Source organism: Cyanistes caeruleus, chromosome 16, assembly GCF_971803275.1.
Source record: "Cyanistes caeruleus chromosome 16, bCyaCae1.hap1.1, whole genome shotgun sequence".
NCBI lineage: Eukaryota > Metazoa > Chordata > Aves > Passeriformes > Paridae > Cyanistes > Cyanistes caeruleus.
Genome location: NC_141716.1, coordinates 2,765,192 through 2,790,356, shown reverse-complemented (window position 1 = coordinate 2,790,356; position 25,165 = coordinate 2,765,192). Strand labels below are relative to the sequence as shown.

The following is a 25,165-nucleotide window of genomic DNA, read 5'->3' as shown; positions in this document are numbered from 1 at the left end:
ATGCTCATAAAATAATACAGTATCAGTAGTTGGGAGTGTTCATTCTGATGGAGAGAAGAGTTTCTCCCTGGGTGAGGTAGGGCTGGTGGTATTTCCCTGGAACACCCACTGCCTGAAGTGAGTCCTTTGGCACCACAAGGAAAAGCAAATTCAGGTCTGCCATTTAGATGGAAGATTAAAAATTACTGTAATTTAGAAATTCTAGTGCTTACATTTGAGTTCTGTTCTTTTGTATCCATGTTTTAGCAATTTATTTACATAAGACAATTATCTGTAATGCCACGAGTGATAACCAGTCATCACAAAGAGGAATCCATTCCTAATTGTATTTGCTCTGCCATAAGCTGCTCTTCCCTTGGTTCTCAAGGTTAAAGCTAATTGCTTCTTCCATCACTAAAAGAATTCTGAACAATTTAATCTTGCTACTTTTATTTGTTTATTACTCTGCAGTCATTATAATCCCACAGGGACTTTTTAGATGTTAATAAAGAGTACTGCACATCACTTTTCCTGAAGCTTGTGTGGCACTATAAACATCATGCTGAGTTTAGGTTCCCCTTTCTGACCATATCCTTAAAAAATCCTGCATTTGTTAACAGAATGGAAGGGATTTTTTTTTTTCTTTTCTTTCTAACAAAAAGAAATAAAAGGGGCAAAAAAAAAAGAAGTAGCTTTAGCCTCAATCTGCTAGCTACACAAAACAGTAAATGTTCAGTTGAGGCAGGGAAAAACCAGAACTGCTAGAGACTGGTTGTTTCCTTTTGGAGGAAACAATAAATGTGCCCACTTGTATTTTAACAACATTACTACAGGGCCCCCTAATTACACAGATATACTTGTAATAAGCTGCAGGAGTGAAGAATTGAAAAAGAATCATTCATCACAGATCTTTCTCCTCAGCTCAAAAAAAAACTTTTGGGTAACCACTCTTAATCTTGGCCCAAATCAGGAGGTGAAGATATTTCAGCACTGTGTGATGAATCATTTGTCTCCTGAGACAGGTGAAAAGGAGAAGCAAATCAGACATGTGGTATAAAACTTCTCTCATTGGTGTGGACACAGCTTTGACCTCTGAATACAATAGTTCCTGCAATCCATGGCATGCACTGTAATCAAATTACCAGAATATTAGAGTCCATACCCACGGAAATCTCTGAGCGTTCCGCTGCATTAAAGCCTGACACAGGGAATACAGAAACACACCAAAGAATCCAGAGCGATGCAGAAACGCTTTCAAGCAAACCCCAAATATTTCTTCAGCAAACAGGAACTGTCATTTTGCTCATTACTCCACAGCTGTGGGGTGAGAGCTGCTTCACTGGAAATCCTGCAGAGGAGGGGGGTGAATCTGAGCCAGTGTGGCTGATACACCAAGAATCTTTCCTCCCTGCAGCCCAGCAAGTGAGCAGAGCCTGCTGGGCAGGAGCCCGAGCTGGAGAAGAGTGCTGTGTGCTCCTGCTCCTCCAGAGATGCTCTCACAAACCCCACACACTCATTTCTGAGCTATTTGTCCCAGTTGCAGGCAGCAGGACGTGAGCTGCGCTCCCTCCATTCATACCAGCCCCATGTGGGGACACCAGGGTGGATTTCAACAGCTGATCTTTTACCCCAGAGCTGCAATTGCAGAATTGTGTTTAAAGACGCACAAAACCCAAAACAAACCAGAAAATGCTGTTGTTAGGGGCTGACTCAGGAGGCCTGGATGGCCCAGCCCTAGCGAGAGGCTCGGCGTCAGGAATCCAGCAGGGCTGTGGTATGCAGGGCTAGGTGCTGCTGATGTCACTGATGGGCTTATCTTGTACCAAAAGAAAATTCCTCTTGTATAATAGGGATCGTGGGTGGGAATTAAACTGCAAATAAATCTTTGCCTCACCTTCAGATGCCGTTATGCCTGGGGCACGGGCCACCTACCTTTAAAGGGGACAGACACGTGCACGTGCTCTGTACTTGGATATATCATGTTTATCTTCCTGAGGACATTCCTGAAAAAACAATTTAAACTTGCCATCACTCTGAGACACTAGCATTTTACATCTGCAAACAGGGGTATATGTGGATGTCAGCAACTCACAGGTCTTTAATATTCATAGCTCTCAGGGCTGTATAGAGTTAATAAAGAGCCAACAGCCGCCTGCCTATTTCTCAATAAAATAAATGTGTTGCACAGCAGATATTCCTAGAAAGCAACAAGCTCCTATGCATAAGCTGTGAGTCCCACCAGAGGCTAAAGGACAGTGAGAGGATGAGTGGTGCTGGCAGGGAGGGTCATTCCAGGCAGTGACCTCCTCTCCAGGTCCCCTGTCCCAAACCCAGTGCCCCACCTGAGCTCGCCTCTCTTGGCAGCACAGAGGAAACATGATGATCTCAAAGAAAAATGTGAACTAGGTCACGAAGTCACACTTGCATGAGGAAGGGCACTCCACAGTGTCTTTGTAAGCAGTAACTGAAGTTTCTAGTGGTTATTTTCCAAAATACCCTCCAAATACCTCATTTCTGTCTAATAACTATAAACTGTGTTAATACCACTGGACCTCCCACGTACAGAACACCTGAGAAAGAGGCAGTGGCTGACACAGGCTGGGTGCAAGGAGAGCACTGCTCTGGCAGGGATTTCCCCTCTGGGGCAGCAGGACCTTTCCCCTCAATGGTTTGTTGTCCCCTAATCTCCCAGCCCTCGCCTGGCCTGGGGCTGCAGATGTTTGTTAGTGCACAGACAAGCTCCAAAGGCCCAGCTGGTCCTGGGGCACAGCTCGGTGTGTGCATTCCAAGCTGAGATTTTGCTGATCACAATCAAAGGCTGAGATCCTTATCTGGTGGCCTCGTGCCTGATATCGGCTGCTTATTTTGTAATATCCCACAAACTGCTCTCTCAGCTCCAGAACCTGGGATTTCAGCTGAGAAACCCAGCAAGTCGCATGGCTCCAAACCTGGGAAACTGGTTTTTAATTATTTTCCCTCTATCCCAGTAAACCACAAGAAAGGCTGGATTCCCTGGGCTCCTGCCGTGCTCCTCCCGGGGAGCCCGTGCAGGTGTAGGCCCTCACTCCTGCAGCATTTGGGGGCACGCTGGAATTGTTGTGGCAATACGATATTAAAGGAGGATTAAATTAGATTTATGCTATTTATTTGGGCAGCTGTTCAGCAGATGAAAGGAAGTCTAATGCAAATGAAATGAATAAGCCTTAAGAGGCCAATGTCCAGTCACTTCTCCACTCGTGTCCCTCAGCACAGCCGGTGCAGAAAGGGGCACATTCCTTTGGCAAAAATGAGGCATTTGAAGATTCCATCAGCTGAGCTTTCTCTTTCAAGTGTTGCCAGTAGATGCACAACATATACATGTGCTTTTAAAAGACTTTTATTTTGAACTCAAGATGTGAATCTATGGCATTAAGAAAAGCAGAACAATCCTTTATTTAGCTGCACCTGCACCTTAATGCCTAATGAGTTTAGTCTGATGGAATCCAGACCTCAGGAAGGATTATAAATTCTCATTTGATTTCATTTACTTCTAAAATACCTTAAACCAGCTGTACCAGGCCAGAATCCAGTCCTTCTTTCTCTATCATTTATCCAAGTGTCGAATCTTTTGCTGTCTTAAGTAACTTTATGCTATAGAATGATACTGCAACAGTAATAAAAAACAGAGAGCAGCTTGGAAAAAATCATGTAGTAGAAGATAATTAGCATATAAGCTTAAAAGCATCAGATTATGAGCACAACTTTTCTTTTGGCCCTGGAAGGAGGATTTGGAACCCAGTCTCCAGACACCAGAGGTACCTTTAGCCATTTCTGTCTGTTTTGTATAAACACATCAGAGATGCTCAGGCAGTGCCTTTCCCAAAATTCCTGACTCAGGCTGTTAATTATGAGTAGTATCTAATTTATCAAATACATTTGAAGACCTATTACTTTGCCCCAGTGTAGGTACTGGAATTCAAGGGAAAAATTTGATCCTGTTACATCTCTGCATGATCGAATCATTGCACTGAAGAGTTGGTATAATATGATTTGATTTTAATTTGCATGTCCTCTGAACATGCCAGTTGCACATTGAGGTGTCTGTGCCCCCAGCAGGCTCCCATATTCCTCCAAGTTCTTCTTTTGTGGGCTTTTCCCCCCTATTTTAGGTTTGCCTGTAGCAGTGTCTCACACTGCCTCTTATCTTCCCTGGCTGAATACACTTTATTTCTGAGCAGATCTGCTCAGCCACTTGTCTCTCCTTCCTTGGGCCTGGGGATGTTTCCATTTGCTCAGGGCTGTGTGTACAAGCACTCAGGGCAGGCTGCTGGTTTTTGCATCAGTGATATTTTGAGAGCTGCTCAGTCTCAGAGCAGGTTGCAGGAAGCACCTTGGGCCCCATTTGTCGAGTGTCTGGACTGGGGGATTATTTTTCTCAATAAACCTTATTGCCACTTAACCTTTCTCCCTCTTTGTGCTCTGCAACCTCTTCCTCCTCGAGACACCCATCACCCTCCTGCTTTCTCCTCCTCCAAACCTCCCCTTTTCTGTGCTGTGGCTGCCACCTCAGCCTGATCCTCATCATGATTCCTCCAGACTGCCACTATCTCGGTGACCCTTGGGTGCACTGGCAAAACCTGTGACTTGTAATTCACACCTAATGCTGGCACAGCTTTCCTGGGAAAGGAACAGCTTTCCTGTGTCCTGGCCAGACACAGCTCCCTGATCCCACAGCATCAGGGAAGCAGCATTGCTGTCCCCTGAGTCACAAAGAGCCAGTGATGTAGCTGTCATCTCTGCTCAAAGGGGGAAAAGTGTGCTCCTGCATCTTCACATACCTCCCACAGCTGCTCCCAGAGGATTTAGGGGATGTCTTAGCAGCATGCCTTTGCTCTCAGGCTGTTTATTCCACGCTGTGCAGACAGAGAAAAGAAAGCAGGAGCAATAACAAGCTTCTGCCTGTCATTTTGCTCACTGCTCAGTTTGGCTGCAGGGACTTTTCTAGAGCAGGGTGTGGAGCAGAGCTGGGGCTGCCTTTGGGTGCTCTCACCTCAGTCTCTGCACCCCTGGTCCCTGCAGGAGCCCCTGGCTTGGAGCTGCTCTCCAGGTGCTTCACATCTCTCAGTAGCCCTGGTCTGTCAGGGTGAACACCAGCCTTGCTTATCCTGCTCCCAGTGCCAGCACAAGAGCTTGGGACATCTGTGGTGGCCACACTGGCCAGTGGGGAGGACACAGCAGGAGCCACAATTTGCAGCATCACCACAGTCCCCAGCCTGCCTCTCTGGAAAACAGCCACCCACAAGGTTTTGGGAATGGGAGAGCTGGTGGGGCAAATCCCCAGGTCAGCACTGTCCTGGGTTCCCCCTTTGCTGTGAAAGGAGGAAGAGAAGCAAGGTCTGAGAGCCTGGAGAGGGCCCTGCAGGAGATTTCCTTATAGTGGATTCCAGGAGGATGAAGGTAGAAATAGAGGGAGTCTGTCAAAAGGAAAAACTTCATGAACTCCCATTTTTTTTCTTTTCCCTGTCACCCGCCCCGAATTCTCCATTCCCTCACACCACTCAAATCCCACAGCAATCCTCAGTGTGTTGGAGCAGCTGCAGATGGATTGCAGCTCCATGTGCTGCTGTGTCTCACGTGATGGGGCTGTGAATAAGGTATTCTGCAGAAACACAACTCTTCCCTGCTTATTTAACTTTGCTTTCCCCAGATACACATGCAGACACAGCAAACAGCACCAGGAGTCACACCACCATCGGTCTGTTTACTATTAGGAGAATTTTGTGTTCACAGAGCTGTCCCACGTGTAAATTTTTCACAATACCTTTCATCTCGTCTGGCTCTGCTTTCAGCAGAGAAACCACAGCCTGAGCGGGTACCCATCAGGGTACACTCAGGAAAGAAAATGGATTACCTGTACATAACCTGCCCAGATACTCCATGGATGTTCTTTAAAAAAGAAATGGTTTTACCATCCAACATTGCCTTAAAGTGTCTGCAGAGAAATCTCAGCAGGGAACGTCTCTGAATTCAGACAGCAGCGTGCACGATTCTCTCTGTCCTTTCCTTCCCAGTGACTGCTTCCCCTTTTACCATCAACCATACTCGGGAATTTTTAACTTAACAGGCTCCTGGGTGACACATGGGGTGAGAGGATGTGGTGACTCACAGCATCCTCTGGTCCCCACTCCACGTTCCATGGTGGCTCCAGGGGATGCAGGTGGCTCCAAAGCACTGCCTGATGTGGGTACAATGATTTAGAGCACTGATTTAGGAACACCAGGAAGGGAGAAACACCCAATTTCTGTCCTGAGCAGCTCTTGCTAGCTGAAGTTTGACTTGGTCAGGAAGAACTTGCTGCTGTTTGGGAGATAATTAAACCCATCTTCCCTCGCCCGGCTGTTTGCACACGCACAATGATGCCATTGTTCAGAGTCATGCAACACATATGCTGACATTAAAGTGTTTAATCTTGTAGTACAGTATTCCATTATTTTTTGGACATCTGTACATGATAGAAAGGCTACGTATTAAGGGATTTGTTGACAAAGAAATGGCTAATGCTGATACATGTGTGGACTGAAAGGATCTTTCCAGGTTGTGTTCTGCAGTAGGGAGGCTGCTGCTTCCCAGGCCTGAAGCCTGGCACAGATGTGATATGCACTGTTGCTATTACCACTTCTCAATTTATAACAAGGAGTCAGTGTTTAGAAGAATTTTGGAAGCTCCCTGCTGGGTTTGTGGCTAGGTGGTCTTGCTGGCAATACCAGCTCCATGCTGAAAGCTGAAAAAATGAAGTGATGGCTAAAAGGAGAATATTAACTCCAGAGGGATTTTTTTTTCCCTTTTTGAAGCAAAAATGCTTACCCCAGATCACTTTGCAGAGTGAGCACTGAAGAATTTTCAACCTCTGGGTTTGGGGATGGGGATTTATGGAGCCTGGTTTTCATCTTCATTGAAATTAGTGCGTTAGTCCCGCTCTCCACCCATGGATGGGGCAGGACTTTGCCCTGGCACACACTGAATTTACCAAGCAAGGAACTGTTTATCACCTTCTCCTCCCTCTGCCTGGCTGTGAGGTGGGTCCATGAGCAGGGAGCAGCTGGGTGCAGGTTCCCCTCTGCTGAGCCTGGGCTCAGAGCAGCCCCTTCAGCAAAGGGCACATGGGGACGAGGCAGCAGAACAGGGCAGATGGGCCCAGAGCTCCCAAATATCTGGGGGTGCTGAGTCTGTGGCTCAAGGACAGGTTGTGTTTTTGGAATGCAGCAATCCCTGGGGATGGGATGCATTAATGAGTTATGGAAAAAGCACAGGCTATTTTTCTAGTAAGCTTATCTGACAGATCAAAATCTAGGCTGTATTTGGTTTTTCCTTAGGTTTTTCCAAAAACAATTGCACTAGCTTCTGGATGACTTGGAGAGCTGCAAGTATTCCATGTGAAAGGCCCTCCAAATACTGTTTTGATCACTCTTTTAAAAAAATTTAAAAATATATCCCATCACACCCCCCAGGATGTTTGTTCTATTCCATTTATAGAACTCCCAGTATATATTCTTCAACTATTTCTTCAAATATTTCTGTAACTGCTGCTTTAGCTGCCTAATGTCAGCATGTAAATCATGAAGCCGGGGGAATGAAACAAATGAAAACCAATCACAGAACTTTGCATTCCCAAATTCTTGCCATTATAAATTTCCTGCCACTGCCCCTGTAACTCTTGCTGTCAAGCACAATGAGGAGGGAAACATGTGCCTTCGCAGGCTGTGGCCTGGCATGACATTATTGCAATAATCTTTATTATAGTCTCTCTTTTCCTCTGAAAAATATAAGGACTGACCTCGCATTTCTTGCTCAATCAGGCGTCCTGCTGAGCCCAGTAGGCTCTCCCAGCTGCAGAGACCGCTGGATCCCTCCCCTAATTGGTTTCCTCCTTCTTGAACCTCAGCAACATAAGGAGAAAAGGCCTATATTTCATAAGTGCCATGGTTTTATCCACCAATTTTAGAGACAAAGAAGTGCAATTTATAGAGGGAACATTTAATGCCTGTTAATTAGAAGCCCATCAAGAGGTCTCGAATTTGGCATCCCGAAAATTTACGGCTGCATTTCACAAGCAGCACAAGCCCCGAGCCCAAGGGGTGGCCCTGGCCTCCCTCCCACCGTGCTGGAGGTCCCTGCTCCTCCTGCCACGCTGCTCTGGGCAGCTGGCATGGGACAGCATCCACCCAAAAGCTCATCTGGGGAAGGGAACATCTTTTTCCAGTTGAATACACTTCCCAAGGGAGACAGGAGGGCGAGGCAGGAGATTGGAGTGGAGCTTCCCTTGGAGACACTGGAAGGGCTGGTGGGGCCCAGGTGGAGCTGGATTCTGGGAATCTCCTGAAATGATGCAGCAGGGTTTCTGAAGCTTTGGCTTCCATCTCAGGGGGTGACGATGGAGGGAAATAAAGGTGAAGATTCTCGCAAAATTCAAATTAGATTTTGCACTGCTGGATGCGAATGTGCCAGTCAGAGATTAGTTTGATCTTTCATGGGAATGCTGAGGCTGAGATCACTCCTCTGGATCTCAGGACAATCCAGGCAGCCCTCAGCCACCTCAGAAGGAGCAGTGCTCGTTTTCTGTAGCTCTGCAGCTGTTGCAGAGAAAGCAGATAAAGACTTTCCTCCCCTCTAAACTCACCTCACAGCTAGACTCCGAAAACCTGTTAGATCTTAATGCCAGAGTGTGGCAGAAGGTTTTTTGGCATCTGAATCTCTGAGGGGTTTCTCAGGCAACTGCTGATGGCTCAGCAGAAGCCTGGCTGAGAGGCTGAGGCAAGGGGGTGTTGTCTTTTGGAATCTATTTTCTTTGACTTATCTTTCAGACTCAGGAATTCAGGACCTTTAATCTATTTGAGATTAAAGTCCCTTACAAATCCCTTCTGGCCTTTTTTGGGAGTGAAGAAGTCACACACATCCTACTGCACATTCCTTCTGGTGCCTTTTTCCATTGTAAATGAGAAACAAGTAGCTCTAATTGTTGTAAGCACTACAATAAATGAGACAACTGCTCTCAAAGTGCCTTATAAAAACAATTAACATATTATCAGGTGAAAGCGTTAACAAGAAAATTTTAAGTTTTTACTTGTTTATATATTCAAAGTCTGCTCTAAGTGCATCACCCAAATGTGCCAGGGAGGAAGAGGTGTGGAATTACCAAAGCTTTCCCAGTTTGGCAACCTGAGAATGGACTCCATTCATCTGCTGTTGAGTTTTGTTCTGAAAAGCAGTTTTCTACATATTCAGAAAACAAGAAAGCAAAAATACCTAAGCAGTGAGATTGGCCTCCCATGAAATCCATTGAAAAAAGTGAAAATATTTCTGTTGACTTCCCTGGCGTTTAGATAATCTTTTTAATGCTTCAGTAACAATTATTTTTTAACACAGTCATTCTTGGGGAAAAAAACCAAAACATCTCTGGCTGTGATTCCCTGGTGCTTTGCTCAGCACATGGGGCTGGTGACTGACACTGTGCTGCTGTGCTGGGTCCCAGGGCTGAGCTGGGATGTGTTGGGGGAAATAACAGCCCTGCAATCCTCACCAGGATCCTTGTGTCATGTGTCAGGCCTTGCCTACCATCAGCCCCTGACACAACCCCAGGGTCCAGCCAGCATTTGCAGAATTAGAGTTGGAAAATAGCTCAGGTTGGTTTTGCACTTGCCAGCAGAGATTTACAAAGGAGCTGCAAACAGTTGGGGTGCTTATTTCTAATCTCAGCATACTTTGCTGTGAAAATCACCAAGCATGGGATCAGTTTAAGTTCCCACTTTATGCTGATGTGACATTTGCTTTGGGAGCTTGGGCACCTGTGGTGCTACATCAGGACCACAAGGTTTTCTGTCCAACACTATTTTTTTTTGGTACTGGCTTTAACTGTATTGCTCCAAGTCCTAAATATCAACAGCTACACCTTTTCATCCCTGTATGCTAATGTTTCTAAGTTCTGTATCTTCAGCACAGGTCAGAACAAGCACCCAATATTTGTTGACATTTTATCTCCAGCTTTCCCATATTTTTGGATCTGATATCTGGCTACTTCACACCTGAGCACATGCATCCATCCTGTTTTCTTTTAACCATCCCTGTCAGTTGCACAACTGTGTCCTGCCCCCTCTTGCATCACCTTCAGGCCACAACAGAGGTTTGGAGAGACAAAGGACTTCAGAGGGCTGGGAGCCCTCTGTGTATCAGATAGAGCAGCACTCAGATCCTGCTCAGATAGGCAAGGCCAGCCTTTCAGAGGTGTTGATCTGACTTGCATATTTGTGACAGGTGTGGCCAAGTTACTGATAACCACAGGCCTGAGATATTCCTTGTTTTGGCTGCATCACCTTAATTGTCCCCCCACGACTTTTGGTGTCTTGCTCATTTTCTCATGCATCTGATGCTCTCCTCCTCCATCCCACAGCTCTCTACTCCCATCATCTCCACCTTTCCCAAGGACTGTGCCAGAGGGAGTGTCTGATGATCCCCATCCACCATAGCTTTAACTAACAGCCACACTCACCATGCCAGGGGTTATTTTACACATTTACAAATTCTGAGCCCTTTGTTAAATTAGGCCAGAATTTGTCTGCAGTGGTTGTGCTTCCAAAATGCAATAATGCCTCTAAGGATGAGGAGAGGCTTGTGTTTGCACATGCATCACCTGTGAGTGACTTTGGATTGTTTTTTAAGGAGAGGAAATGCCCTGGTTTCCCACAGTCAAGGCACACAGTCTGTTTCATAGCAGAATTATTTTTCAATGGTGTTCTTCCTTTTCCTATTTTACAACCTTTGATTGCACATCCAGAGCTTTGGCTTCCTCTCCAAGCAGCTGCCTTGCCAAGACATTTGAATTGTGAGCTGGAATTTCCAATGTTTGAAATTAGCATCTGGGCTAAAACCATTCACCAAAGCCTTTGGGTAGTAGATCTGTGAGAACTACGAGCCTGGGACAAAGATGAGTTGAAATTCTGTGGGCAGAAAGGCTATGAAGCATATCCAGAAAATATTCAAAATGCTTGGTATCTTTTAAGGGAGCATTTAACATTAATTTAACATTAATGGCTAACAAACAGCTGAGACTAAGTCCTCCAAGGATGACCAAAAGGTTCTTGTGGTCATTGTGTCAATGTGGACCATGGATTTTATAAATCTAATGGAGAAACTACAGTCACACCCAAAGAGCTGCAGGAATTCTCTTGCCCATTTCAATGAACACTTAAAATATTCCCCCCTGCCTTTTTTTTTTTGAGCTCTCCCCCTCACTCTCCCCCTTCCAGCTCCTCAGGTAATTAACTGGAAATGACCCAGTTGCAGCATTGTCAAAGGTCTAACACCCATCAAACCCAGGAAACTCAGGCTCCTTGAATGCTCCCCTGCTTACCCCGTGCTGTTGTGCTTAAGGTATTACAGGGGGGCTACAAAAAGTGCTTGATCAGATATACTGTACCATATGTTCCCAAACACCAGCACAGCAGCATGACTTAGGGATAGGATTTCAGCCTTCCTAATGAAGAGTCTTGCTTTTATGAGTTCGAGTCAGACCCTTAACGTTATTTTAACATAGATTTTGGTGTTTAATTATGTAATAAGATTTACTGCAGTCATCTAACAGATGTTGATTCAGGGTCAGTGTTTCTCATAAATTAGTTCTGAAAGGATTTGTTACTTCTGGGTCAGCAGATAGGTCCAGAGTGCAAAGAAAAAGGGGAAAAACAATAAACACTGAGTTGAAGGGTTTCTTGGGATTCTTTCTTCAGTTACATATCCACATATTTTCATGATCTTAATGACTATAGCCACAGGAATGTTTGCTTTAACACTAAAGATGGCTCAGGCCAAAACCCTATATCCAAACATCTGCAAAGCATGGGAAAGTTCAAACTTTGGGGCTCTTTATTTTATGACCCTGGCCGTTAATTTTTCATACTAACACGACACATTTTTTCTAGGGCTCAGCAGTGGGAATTGCTGTAAACTTTAGCAGCACCCCAAAAAGTTTCATCTTCATGTGCTTGTTGTCAGAACTTGTGTATAAAGTGCAGCTAAAGGCCAGTGTTGGCTGATGTAGCTGTCATCACACACACACAGAAAAACTGCACCCACCTTCCTCTGGAAGTTCAGCCTTCCCATGTCTTTGGAAGCAAATCATATTTGTACATCCTACTGCTAACAGCTGCAACTAAAGCCACACTGCATTATACTCATACTTGTACATTTGTGGTTAAAGGAGTGATATATAAATACCATATTAAGGTATTTTTTTTTTGTTGCCTTTTAATTTAGGTGCAGATGAATTCCTTTAAAACCGAAATTATGCTCTTTATATCATTCTATTAGGAGTACTTTGGAGGAAAGGGATTGTGGCATGTTTAATAGCGTTGCTAGCACGTCCAGGGCAGTTGTAGTCTGCCAAGTCTTTTACAAACACTGGTGAATATTCTCAATATTCCTCCACATCAGGGTTTGAGACACTAAAAGTTGTCCTTGAGATGTTTTAGTAGAGGAGCTACAGAGACTGCTTGACATATAAAGCCGTTTGCTAAACTTAATCACCTTTGTCCTGGAAAGTTTAGAGGTTTCATACCTCAAAAACTCCTCTAAGATGAATCCCAGCTATGAGTAAGAGCTCTGCAGCTTTTCCCCGAGCAGCAATCACACAGTGGCAAACTGGACTCCTCACAGAAGGGATGTGAGCGAGGAGGAGGAAGAGCCCATGGCCAGCGGCTGAGCCTCGGCCAGCAGAGCAGCGCTGAAGCTGCTCCATGCTTGGACACAGCCCTGTTCCCAGAGCCTCCCCACCCTCTGTCCCTGCCACAGGGACACCCTGGCCATGGCTGAGCTGCCTTTGTACCCTGCAGAGCTGCAAATATCAACAGCGCTTTCCAAACCCAGGCTCGAAACTCCTCTTTTTCAGGAGTAATTCCCTTTAAGTCAATGGATTTACACAATGGATTTGCTGCTGCCAGAAGAAAATCAGGCCTGTAGAAAGATGTACATTCTTTGCCAAGGAAATCTCAGAGCTAACTACTTGAATTGTGCAGTCAAGCTGCAGAGAGGTCAAGTGGACAGACGACAGGACTGGGACATATAGGAAGTGGCTGGTTCAAACCTCGGCTCTTAAAATGTCATGTGTTGTGACCTTGGGCGAGTCAGTTCATCCCCTCATACCTCCATTTCCCCCTTTTCCTTTGTCTGACTTGTCTGTTTAATTTGGAATTTGTTCCAAGAAGGGTGCCTTGCCTCATGTGTTGGGCTGGGGCACTGACACCTCTCCTCCCCCTTGCTGGAGGACTGGCTTGAAGCCTTTGTTTCCTCCCAGCACTGACTCCCTGCTTCCGTACCCACGAGCAGGGTTACACGGGACCACCAGCTGTCCCTGTCACCCCTGGGATAACACACACCCCAACACTGGCTGTCCCTGTCACCCATGGTATAACACACACCCCAACACTGGCTGTCCCTGTCACCCATGGTATAACACACACCCCAACAATGGCTGTCCCTGTCACCCCTGGGATAACACACACCCCAACACCGGCTGTCCCTGTCACCCATGGGATAACACACACCCCAACAATGGCTGTCCCTGTCAGCCATGGGATAACAGACACCCCAACACTGGCTGTCCCTGTCATCCATGGGATAACACACACCCCAACACTGGCTGTCCCTGTCAGCCATGGGATAACACACACCCCAACAATGGCTGTCCCTGTCACCCATGGGATAACAGACACCCCAACACTGGCTGTCCCTGTCATCCATGGGATAACACACACCCCAACACTGGCTGTCCCTGTCAGCCATGGGATAACACACACCCCAACACCAGCTGTCCCTGTCAGCCATGGGATAACACACACCCCAACACCGGCTGTCCCTGTCACCCCTGGGATAACACACACCCCAACAATGGCTGTCCCTGTCACCCATGGGATAACACACACCCCAACACTGGCTGTCCCTGTCAGCCATGGGATAACACACACCCCAACACTGGCTGTCCCTGTCACCCTGTGGGATAACACACACCCCAACACCAGCTGTCCCTGTCACCCTGTGGGATAACACACACCCCAACACTGGCCTGGGAGGATGTGACACTTGTTATTTCACAGTCAGGGCTGGGAGGTGGAAGAAAGTCGCTCACTTTGAACAGTTGCTCCACAGCCCTTGTCACTGAGGATCCTTTAAAATGAAAGCTTTCACCCTGCAGAGCGGAGCCGTGAGCTTGCGATGAGTTCAGCTGGCACCAAACGTGGATCCCTGGCATAAAAAGCCTCAAGGGCTGGAATTTGTGTCTATAGTGTGTGGGTATGTGTGTGTGTGTGTGATTGTCAGAAGCAGAGCCAGACCAAGAACCAGCACTCCTGAAAAGCCCCATCTGTTTGTCTCAGCTCCTTCCCACAGCAGCTCGGTCCTTATCGGTGGCAAATGTCCAGAGTCACTTGTCAAGCACAAAGCTGCCAAAAATCATTAAAACACAATGGCCCCCTGTACCAGCCAACAGTAAAACTGTTCCAAAGGCAGCCTGATAAACACAAATCTGCCTATAATAGCCCCGACAGAGGCCGGCGTTTCCTATGTGCAATCAGATATTCCTGCCCTTTTCTGTTGTGGCAACTCGCGAGCGTGTTTGATGGCGAGGGGAAGGGGAACAAAGCAGGTGGCTAATGGGCTGTTTTCTGTTTCAGTGGAGCATGACAGAGAGTTTCACCATCAGCGCTGCCACTACCGAGAGTTCAGGTTTGATCTCTCCCGGATCCCGGAGGGAGAGGCGGTGACGGCGGCCGAGTTCAGGATTTACAAGGATTACATCCGCGAGCGCTTCAACAACGAAACCTTCCAGATCAGCGTCTACCAGGTGCTGCAGGAGCACCCGGGAAGGTGAGGAGACCCCTCTGGAAGCACTGGCACGGCTGGCTCCTCCAGGGAGTTACAGGCAGGGATGCAGGGGTGCTGAGCTGGCTCTGACAGCGGGGCTGTGCAGGGAAGCCCAGCCTGTGCTGCTCAGCTCAGCTCCCGTGGGTGTGACTGGGGATGGATGTCCTGGGAGCATCCCCAGTGCTCCTGCTCTGCCTCTGGGAGCACACAGCAGCCTGGCCGTGTCCTAGTGCAGAAAAACTACCGTAAACCAGGAATATTTAGTGATTTCTGGAAGTATCTCCCCACTCCTTCCTCCTGCCTCTGATGGATCCTGAGGTGGCAAACCCAAATGCTTCCTTTGGAATTGTAGCTTAATTACTAACCCTTATTATTGAAGGCATTCAAGCTCCCTAATTAACAAAGACAGATGACACCATGCTTTTTATATTGACTGATTGTTTTGCATGTGCAAAACTACAAGATGAGCTATTAAACCCCTTCCAAGCAATTATTAATGTATGCCAAGCTCCCTGACAAATCGTCCAGGGAACTTGAATAAGAACATATGTTCAATTTTCTCATCTGGTTTTAGTTCCAATTAATCAGCAATCCCAAACCACTTATCAAAGGCACTCAGTTTCATTTGCACATATTTCTTTTGCATACAAATCCTACCAAAAGTGAGATTGCATTTATTTACGTGAAAAGTATTTACAATCACATTCTAGTCAGAAGTTATTCTTGAGGACTGCTAAATATGGGCCAATAATACTACAGTCCTAATTTAGATTTATGAAAAGCGAAACACTAGGGATTTAAAAAGTGAAAAGTCCAAAAGGGTAAGAAAAAGAAGTATAATCAGGACTCTGGCTTTATAGTTTTATAAGAGCTAATAAAGATGCAGAAAAACTTGAAGTATGTCAGGAAACCTTGTCAACCTTTTTTTAATGGTGAAAATTTCAACTGGCTTTGCTGGATGGTAAAAATATTTTAACCACTGGTGTGTTTTCTTCCACATCTGAAATTCTAATTTTATAGCTTAAAATTCACAGTTCTCCTGGCATTTCTAATGATGCAATTATTTGCTGTGTTTGGGAACTGTGCTAAAATGAATATATTTTTATCAAACTGTGGTAATTCAAACTGTGCATTTCAACCAGGTCTTCCTGAAAGGAGAAGGCAACAAGCCAGAACTGTGCACAGAACCCATCAGAACATTTCAGTTCATTCCCTCCTGGGCCACTCCAGAGGCAGCAGCTTCCCTTGGCTGTATTTCTTGAGTAGATTATTTAGGTACAAGCCTGCAGGGATGACTTTCCAGTTTTGGGAAGAGCAGAAACTCTTGTGGATGTGTTGGCAGAGGAGGAGGCACAGGAGCCAACCTGTGTGCCAGGGCACTGGGGAATTGCCAGGAACCTGCTCTGGAGTAAATGACCTTCCTCATCAGATGCCAGGGAAGTTCTCCCTCACGTCCTGATGAGTGAGGTGCACCCTAGGAATCCTACTGACAGAGTCAGAACGAAATCTGATATCTTAATTTTACCATGGTGCATCCAAAAGTTTGTTATGACTTTGTTTGAAGAGGATGGAGCAGCAAATGCTTCTGCAAACTGCCTTCTCCACTAATTCCTATTCCTAAAGGAAAAAAAATGTATGCAAAGGGCAGGCATATACATCAACCACTCTCTGGAAGAGGTGAGGAATCTTGCTAATTATAGAGATGTTCCAGCCACAAGATTAGATGCAATTTTACTACATCATATTCACCACAGGAACACTATTTTTAATGAGTGTTCATCCATATTCCCCTTTTGCATACATTTTGGCACAGGCTATGGCGAGTTTTGAACAGTTTGTCCTGAAAAAATATTCCTGTTGGTTTGGTTTGACGAAAGGTAAAAATATTGTCACTAACATTTGTAAAAATATTTGCTCTTTTCCTGCATTTTTCCACTGACATTTTCCACCCGGCTCTGTCACAGCCCAGTCATCCAAGTCAGTGTGTCATTGGGCAAGTGGAGAAAGAAAACAAACCCTCTCCAGTGTTGATCAAAACCCACCCATTCACTTTGATGCTTCCTTGGCTGTTTGTCTCATCCTGAGCCGCTGGAAAGTCATCCCCATCTGACGTTGTTAGCAACAGGAGCAAAACAAAGCCAAACCCTCCCCCCCACGCAGGCAGGGAAACCTCTGCTGCCTCTGGGTTTCCTTCTGCTGACACAGAAGCACTGCTGGAATTCAGCCTTTGGAGACTGAAAGGAGAGGGGATTCTCCAGGCACAGCAGCTCCTGCCAGGGGCAGCTCAGCATCACCTCACCCAGGGCAGAGAGCAGGACAGCTCTGAGCCACAGCACAGAGCTGCAGAGCTCAAGCTGCAGGGATTTTCCTCTGTGAGATGTGCTGAAGGATTTTCAGTTAAACCACAGAGGAGCCTCCAGTTTGGAGGGTGTGATGGTGCCCTCGGTTCACATAAAGCAGAGGTATGAGCAGCTCAGCGTTTAATGACTTCACGAGTTCAGACAGGTTGGAGGCATCTAACCAGCAACATCTCTTGTGTGCACTTCATTGTCAGTGAAAAATACAGGCTTAGGTGTTTCCAGAGCAACAGCTGCACCCCCAGCAGATTATTCCTGAAATTCTGCCCCTCAGCAGCACAAACATTTGCAGGGTGGAAACTCTCCCCCATCCACCTACTCAACCTGACAGTAAAAATGAGAGCCCAGCCCTGTCCTTTGCAGCAGAGGAGATGCCACTTGACTTGGGACTACTAGAAATTATATCTCAGTTGGACTGAAGATATTATTACAGGTGTTTGTAGGAAATCAGGCCAAATGATTCAAATATTCTTTCTGACTTTTCCAAATCTTTCGTTGCAAGGCAAGCTCTTCAAACTGGCAACATCTCTGTGATAAAAAGGCATGCACAGCATTCCTTAGGCACACAGCATCAGTTATTCACTTTAGGCAAGCAAGTACATTCATGAACAAAAATGTCCCAAATATCACACACACTGGTGATGTTTTAACTGGTATAACATGTCTCAAAGCTTTCGAGTGCATAGCTCAAAGTCCAGTGACTCATGTCCAACCTCTGTTTGGACTCTGTGGCTCACTCCCCCAAAAGCCTGGGAAGGTTTTACAAAGCCAGTGACTGACCTGGGAAGGGTGACAGCAGCAGGACATCCACTCCATGGTGGTGGTGACAAACCCTTCCCAGTGGGAGCTGAAGGTGGAGCCGGGTGCTGCTCAAGTCTCCTCCCTCCTGGAAAAGGAGGGAGAGCAAAGCAGATCCCAGTGCTCACTCAGGACATCCCCCTCAGCTGATTAACCTGAAGCTGCAGAAAAATTCAGACTGTGGAGCTGCCCTAAAGCTCAGAGCTCAATCCTGCTTCTCTGTCTGCACCTTTTGAGGCTGAAATATCTCATCCCAGAGTTACATCTCCTATTTCGTTGGAGCCAGCACTTGCACTGCAGAGTGAATCCCAATCCCTTTGAAGTCGATGAGAGTTTTGTTACTGGAGAGAATAAAACCAGGTACTTGACCAGCCTTTGGTAATTGAAATGTGGTTGTTACATGTTCACTTTGTGGCCATTATGGATTTCAAGGGCTTCAAAGGCAGTGATTTGAATGCTCATGTTACCAGCCCTACAGAAAAATCAGATCTTGCAGGATGCATTCCTGGGTTTGACTTGCAGCTGGAACACTTTAGCTTGAGCTTCAAACTACACCACTGCTGCACCAGATCAAACCTGAGCCCCTCTCCAGACCCCTTTCTGCCATTCTTTGGAGTCTGGTTCCATGTTGTGGGTTGAAACATGTAATTCTAGTACCTAAGAAAGGCTTGGGCCCACCCAGCCCATTAAGCAGATGTGCCTTCTTTTTGGAGCTTTTTTTGGCAGCGGTGTGATCGTTCTGGGGATGGCACAGCACAGCACAGCTTGATTTAATGTGCCCCAGCACTGTGACAGTATCTACAAATGCTGACAGTAGCTTTGATTATAATTTTTTGGTGACTTTTCTGCAATTCAGTTGATAACTACATTTATCTCTCAGCAAGCAGCAAGGCAGCTGGAGCATAGAGATCCTGCAGCTCTCCAGGAACAGAGCTGTATCTGCTTTTCTCCTTCAGACCATTCCTAAAAGCCTCTACAGCCTGCAAAAACCTCTGACAAATCCTGAACTTAGCAAGGCACGGCTCTTCACTTGAAGAGCTGCAGGAGGAATTTTGCAAACCCCAGTGGGTCCTTGCTGGGTGAGTGATGCACTAATGAACAGCCCTTCAGTGCCGAGCAGATACAGCTGCATGGAAAGTGGCAGAGATGTGTGTATAACCTCATTCCTCTCAGAACTGCTTTTACAAGAGGCTTCATGTTTAGGCAACATGTTGCATCAAACAAACTCCCATTGCCATTTAATCAGCCTTTGAAATCTCTATTTTACTCTTCTCCAACACTGTAAGAAAGGCCACACAGCTACTAGAAGCACACAAAGCAGAATTAAGAATCTGCTGCAATTTTAAAGTGAATTTAATTTTCCCCTAGGTTCAACAGAATTTACACAGACCTGTTTCACTACCAGCACAGCCAGCTTTCAGGCCAATCCTTGGAAAACACCTCTAGCAAACAGAATTCCTGCTGTGGACATCCCTTCACCTGGCAGAGCCCCTGGGCTGTGTTTGGCTGGTGGCTCCTGCCCGAGGCATGGGGGGAGTTTTTATCAGTGGGGGGAGTTTTTATCAGTGGGGAGAGCTTTTATCAGTGGGGAGAGCTTTTATCAGTGGGGGAGCTTTTATCAGTGCTGGGGAGAGGGGAGGATAAGCAGGGGATCCCAGGCCCAGGGAGGGGAAGGTGTGGGAGGAGGACTGCATCAGGTCTGTGTACAGAGGGTGTTGCAAACGTGCCAGGGAGAGGCCCAGGGAGATCCTGGGGCCCTCTCAAAGTAGGAAAGTCTGAAAAATATTTTCCTAAGCTTGTCTTTGGACAGCTGCAGCTGACTTTAAGCAATGACACCAAGCAAACTGGAATCTGGATACGGCAGGTTTTTAATCCAAACAGATGTCTTCTAACCCCACATCTCCTCTCACCCTCCCAGGATGCTCTTTTTGCCTTCTTCTCCCTCCACCTGCTCAAACCTGGCTGTGAATAACCCCCTTCCCCCCCTGCCAGCTCTGTCCTTGGGCTGCCTGCTGGAAAACTTGCACCATGCCTGTGACCCAAGCAGCCCCTCTAGGGTCAGAATGTGAGTCAAGAGGAGAGGATTGTGCTCCTGGCTTAAACACTGTGGTTTACATGCTGAATCAATAAGAATTCACCATATCCATGCCTCAAGTGTTTCCTACTTTAAAACAGAAGCAGGAGGCCTCACCCATGTTTGTAAAGCCATTCAAAAGCTGTTGCAAGGTGCTGCTGTTCGGTTGCTGTTTAAAACACTGTAATTTGTAATTCCTGCAGGTAGCAGGGAGAGATCAGAGCAGCCCTGAGGGATTTGGGCTGGGGGATTGCCTGTCCCTGATGCAGGCAGGGGACAGCAGGACCTGCTGCTGTCAGGACAGAGCTGGGTGAGCCGGGGCTCTGAGGCTGCTCCCAGCACAGAGCGCTGGCTGGTGACAGAAATCACCTTGTCTTACAGTGCAATGGAAATTGCCAAGAGTCACCTTCACTGCTGCTGCCTGTCCATTTTCCCATTTATTTTTATCCCACTTGGAAGTGCTCATTAGTGTTTACTACCACTTGTCAACCAGCAGCTTGAAATAACAGGGCTGACGAGCGGGATGGGTTCCGTGAGTGGAGAAAACAGACGGAAAAGCAGGGACTGTTTGGCAAGAGGACTGTCCTAAAATAGTGTAGACTTTACAGCATTGTAGTCTATAAATGCAGAGTTTTATCTCCTGTTCTCTTGCTGATGCAGAATTTCTATCTCTCATCTTTTCATCCATGTTCTCCTCTTGCCCCGGTTCACTCAGGCAGGTTGGGGCAAATGCAGCACCTCTCATTTTTGTATATATTTCTAGTGTTTATGGCTTCAAACCAAACTGCATCCCAGAGACTGAAAAAGCACCCAAGCAAAAAGCAAAGAAGGCATACATACTATTTTCATGAAGCTTCAGAGTTGTCAATCCTTTCTCTTAATTTAGAATTGCCATGTTGCAACAATTTCCTTTATCCTTTCCTTCCCTGCCTTTTCTGTACTTGTGTTCTCTTATTTCTCTGCTCATCCCCACAATCCTCACTTCTTCCAGCCCTTTCCTCTTTCACTAAATATTTGTGATCCCTTTCCTTACCAGCATCAGCCCTTCCACCTCCAAAGCTGCAGCTGCTTCCCAGACACGATCTCACATGCATCCTGCCCAGCCACCCTCACTCGTTACTCACCCCTGAGCCCAGAAAACAACTCCACTAAGGAAGTTTCACAGACCACACAGCACTTCTATGACCTGCAGACAAATTTTTGGGAGTGCTTTCTAACAGGAGGTGACTCTCCTGTCTGGCATCCAGTGCTGGACACTACCAAAGACATCAGCAGGCAAATACCAACCTCCTGCCTTCATCTCAGGCTCCTCTGACAGCCTGATGCTTGAGAAAACCGAGCAGAAAGCCCCAAATTTTATCACTGCTAAAAGCTCTGACACTCCCGCTGATGTCAGTTCTTTGAACACTGAGCCATTTTGATGTGGTCTCAACAGAACATTCTTGTGGTCTGGATCCAGACTTTGTAATTTATGTAACTCTAATCTAGACATTAACATTTCCATGTCCCAGCTTAATTTTTTTGTAAAAGAAGGATCATGTGCTTTTCCTATCTCTTGCTCTGGAAAAAGGCACGGTACGATTTCTTGCATGCACCAAAGTTCTAAAATGAAGGAATTGAATGCAGGGCCAAGGAACCAAAGGGGTTTTTTTGCCTCCTTGCTGCAGAGCCATCACTCACATTGCTCCAGGAACATGCTCAGTGAGTTCACAGTTGGAAGGTGAGGTACAGAGTGAGATGTGCCCTAGAAACCTTTTCTCTTTGGGCTCTGATTTTTATCTCACAGCTAAAACCCAAAGCAGCCACATTAGTTAGACATAACCAACACTATCTTCTGTGATAAGTCATTAGATGGGAGCCCTCAGAATAAATGTTGTTTAAGTCTTAGCAGAACAACATTTCCTTGCTGTGTTTACTGTGTCTTGTCCAACAAAGATATCTCAAGGGCTGGCTATTAGCTGGTGATTTAATGCTGTTTGCCTGTCTTTGGAGAGCAGGACATTCCACTTAAAGGAGGTTGTTCTTTTTATAAAGAATGAGAGGTTTCTTTTCATCAAAACAGGAGCCACAATCTCAGGAGCCTGTGCTTGCAACACCAGCGAGGTTTTGCATCCCACCCCTGGCCACTGCTGGTGGGCCAGGGCGGAAAGCGCTAATCCAGGAGCGCTTGAACTCCTCCAAAGGGCATCTGACTCGGGGCTTTTTGGGGTCCAAATGTTCCAAGTGTGTGTGGGAAGGACATTTCCCTTCAGTGGGTCCCTTTGATCTCTCACTTCGGGCTTCCCCTCCAGGCCTATTGTTTGCACATTGCTGTAACTACAGGAAAACAAACGCATTATACAATTTCCCAGACTGACTCACCCTGGTACTTGATGCCTGGTGTTGTCTCTTACCCTGATTGCATCATGTCAGCATGGGAAGCTTAAAGGCTGTTTTTTTCTCAGTAATAATAATACTGCAGTTGGGCAGTAGCTAAAAACAAAAAAATTATCATGATTGCTACTATCATCAACCTGCGAACTACAAGGGGAGAAAACCAAGCAAGCCAAGTCCCTGTTAACTAAACCTTGTGTGAATCATGAGTTCCAGTCAGAGGCCATGCCTAAATAATGTACTGTGTGAATATAAAAACCCTTTACTCCTGGAAACTTGGCCTCAGCCACTGGAAAGGGCCAATCCATGGGACTCCCTCACCCCTGGCTCCTCTGGGATGTGTTTGGTTCGGTGTGCTGTAAACAGGGAAGGGTGGGAGGTGTCCTGGGCTGTGGGGACAGGGCCACTGCTCCTGAGTGGGGATGAGACCCCAGGAATTTGTCCCCTGGTTAGAGCCTGAGCATCTTGCATTGCTGTAGCTGATGTGAGAGGGGTGACCCATCCTGGTTAACTTCAGCTTTCCTGGGAGCTCCCAGCACCTGCACTGAGCCTCTGCATTGCTGCACCATGGATCCTTCCTGAGCCACCCACTCTGGCTCCCAAACACCCACTGGGATATTCCATAGGATCCCCTCTGCCTTAGCAAGGAGCTGTTGCAGCAAGTCCAGTTTCCACACCCCAGAACTTTGCTTAAAAGCAAGCACTGGCTGCACCTTCAGCAACACTGGCTGCGTGTTTGGCAGCGTATTCCATCCAAATCCATCCTACTTTAGGGAGGAAACACAGAATCCTCTGCTTGCACACCCTGGGCCGTGTGCTCACGTGCTCTGCAGCAACTCATTTCAGAAATTGAATTTCATGTAAGCCAGCAGAGGTGGGTGGTGACATCCCTTCACTCGTGGAGGAAAGCATCAGCTCACACACACACAGGCCCACTGAGGTTGAAAGGAAAACTAAATAGTAAAAGCATTGCAAAACCCCCTCCATTCCTGTTCTGTGTGGGAAAAAATCTTCTAATTTCTTGGTATGCCAAAGGGAAAAGAATCACTAAAAGCTGTGAGTCAAAAGCCCTTATGCCAGCAGCTCTCCCCAGATTCATTTCTGATCACTTGATGTTTCGTGCAAAGAGACACTGTGAACGCAGCTAAACATGTGTATTAGCACTGACAAATCCATAGTGATAAAATTCATAAGGCCTTTTAAAGCTTTGAGGATGTGATTAAAGGCTTTTTCAAGGATAGTTCTTCATTCAAAAGGATATAATTACACTTGAACAAGTTATCATGTTTGTTCACTGTAGGTACAAAACAGCTCTTACAGGACTTGTCTAGACACTTCCACCACCATGTGTCTTTGTTCCTCTTTTAAAGTGATTTTTTATAAAAGAACTGCAACAACATCCATTTTTAATCTGACTTTTATCTCCTCCTTTTCTGATAGGACTCCTTCCTTTACAGAACCTGTGTTTTCTCAAATTTTAATTTTTCAGAAATTTGCCAGGCAACATCTGGTAAATCTGAAATAATTTCACCATTTTCAAAAGAACAGACTCTCCCTATTTAGGATATTTTTCATTTTCTGCTATTATTTCTTCAGCTAGAGTAACCCAGCAGTGGCCTTTAAACAAAAAACCCCAAAAAAGATAAAAGATTGTGACCCCAGTGGTGCAGACCTGTGACTGTGCAGAGGGTTATTGCCTCAATCACTTGTCTGTAACCTCAGATGAGCAAATTTAAAATGCACCCACTACACATGTTAATGTATGCACACCAGCATTCCAGCTGGCTTGCACCAGGCTACAGCTATGCAGGAAAGTCAGGAAATCATGTGTGGAAAGGCTAATGAGCAGCATTGTCTGCCCAATTAGCGGGTTTGCATATGCAAACAGCAATTCTGCAGATCTCTGCCTGGCAAGCATTTTTTGAAGTTTCATCAGGAGCTCAAGTTTAGCTGTAGCAGCAAAATAACTCCAGACCACCTCAGCTCTGCCCCAACCCATCCTGTCTTTTTGGAAGAGAAGAGAAGCTTCATCTGAGGGTGATTAGAGGGGAGCACCCACCAGCCCAGCCCCGCTCTCTGAAACCCCAACCCCACACGCTGCCTAGAGGAAACTTCTGGAGACTCCAGTGGCAATCCTGCCTAACTGGGAATCCTGCTTCTTGCTTCCAGGGACTCAGACTTGTTCCTGCTGGACTCCAGGACGATCTGGGCTGCAGAGGAAGGGTGGCTGGTGTTCGACATCACCGCGACCAGTAACCACTGGGTGGTGAATCCCCAGCACAACCTTGGCCTGCAGCTCTCCGTGGAGGGCACTGATGGTGAGTGGCACCCACCAGCCAGGGGCTTCCCGTGCCAGGCACGTCATTCCCAGCCAGGGGAAGCACCAAACATTCATCTTTGCATTCTCTAACCGTGTGCTGTAAGCCCTGCAGGACTTTGATGCAACTGTGCTTGGGCAATCCTCGAGGCTTTAAGTCAAGTAAAAAATGAAAAAAGCAACCCCAAATTTTTCTTTGTGTCTGCTGTTACATGAGCTGTAATCATGAAACAAATAGTCTACTTAAGAAAAAAAAAATCTTATAAAACAAATGATCTGAGAGCCCTTTTCCCACTCTCCCTGGCCAGGCTGCCTTGCAGGGCTTGTCCAGGAAAGTGTCAGCTGTCTTTTGGCACGTTTGATTTGTGGCTGACAAGGCCC

The 25,165-nt window shown here is 46.3% G+C and overlaps 1 protein-coding gene across 1 annotated transcript in view; it reads left to right on the top strand.

The window, feature by feature from the left end:
• BMP7 (bone morphogenetic protein 7) overlaps window positions 1–25,165 on the top strand; it is a 41,653-nt gene that overhangs the window by 10,224 nt on the left and 6,264 nt on the right. Inside the window, exons 2-3 of the mRNA XM_086852772.1 lie at window positions 14,676–14,868; window positions 24,637–24,785. Of these exons, the coding sequence (XP_086708898.1) occupies window positions 14,676–14,868; window positions 24,637–24,785 (342 nt within the window). The remainder of the gene's footprint in view (window positions 1–14,675; window positions 14,869–24,636; window positions 24,786–25,165) is intronic.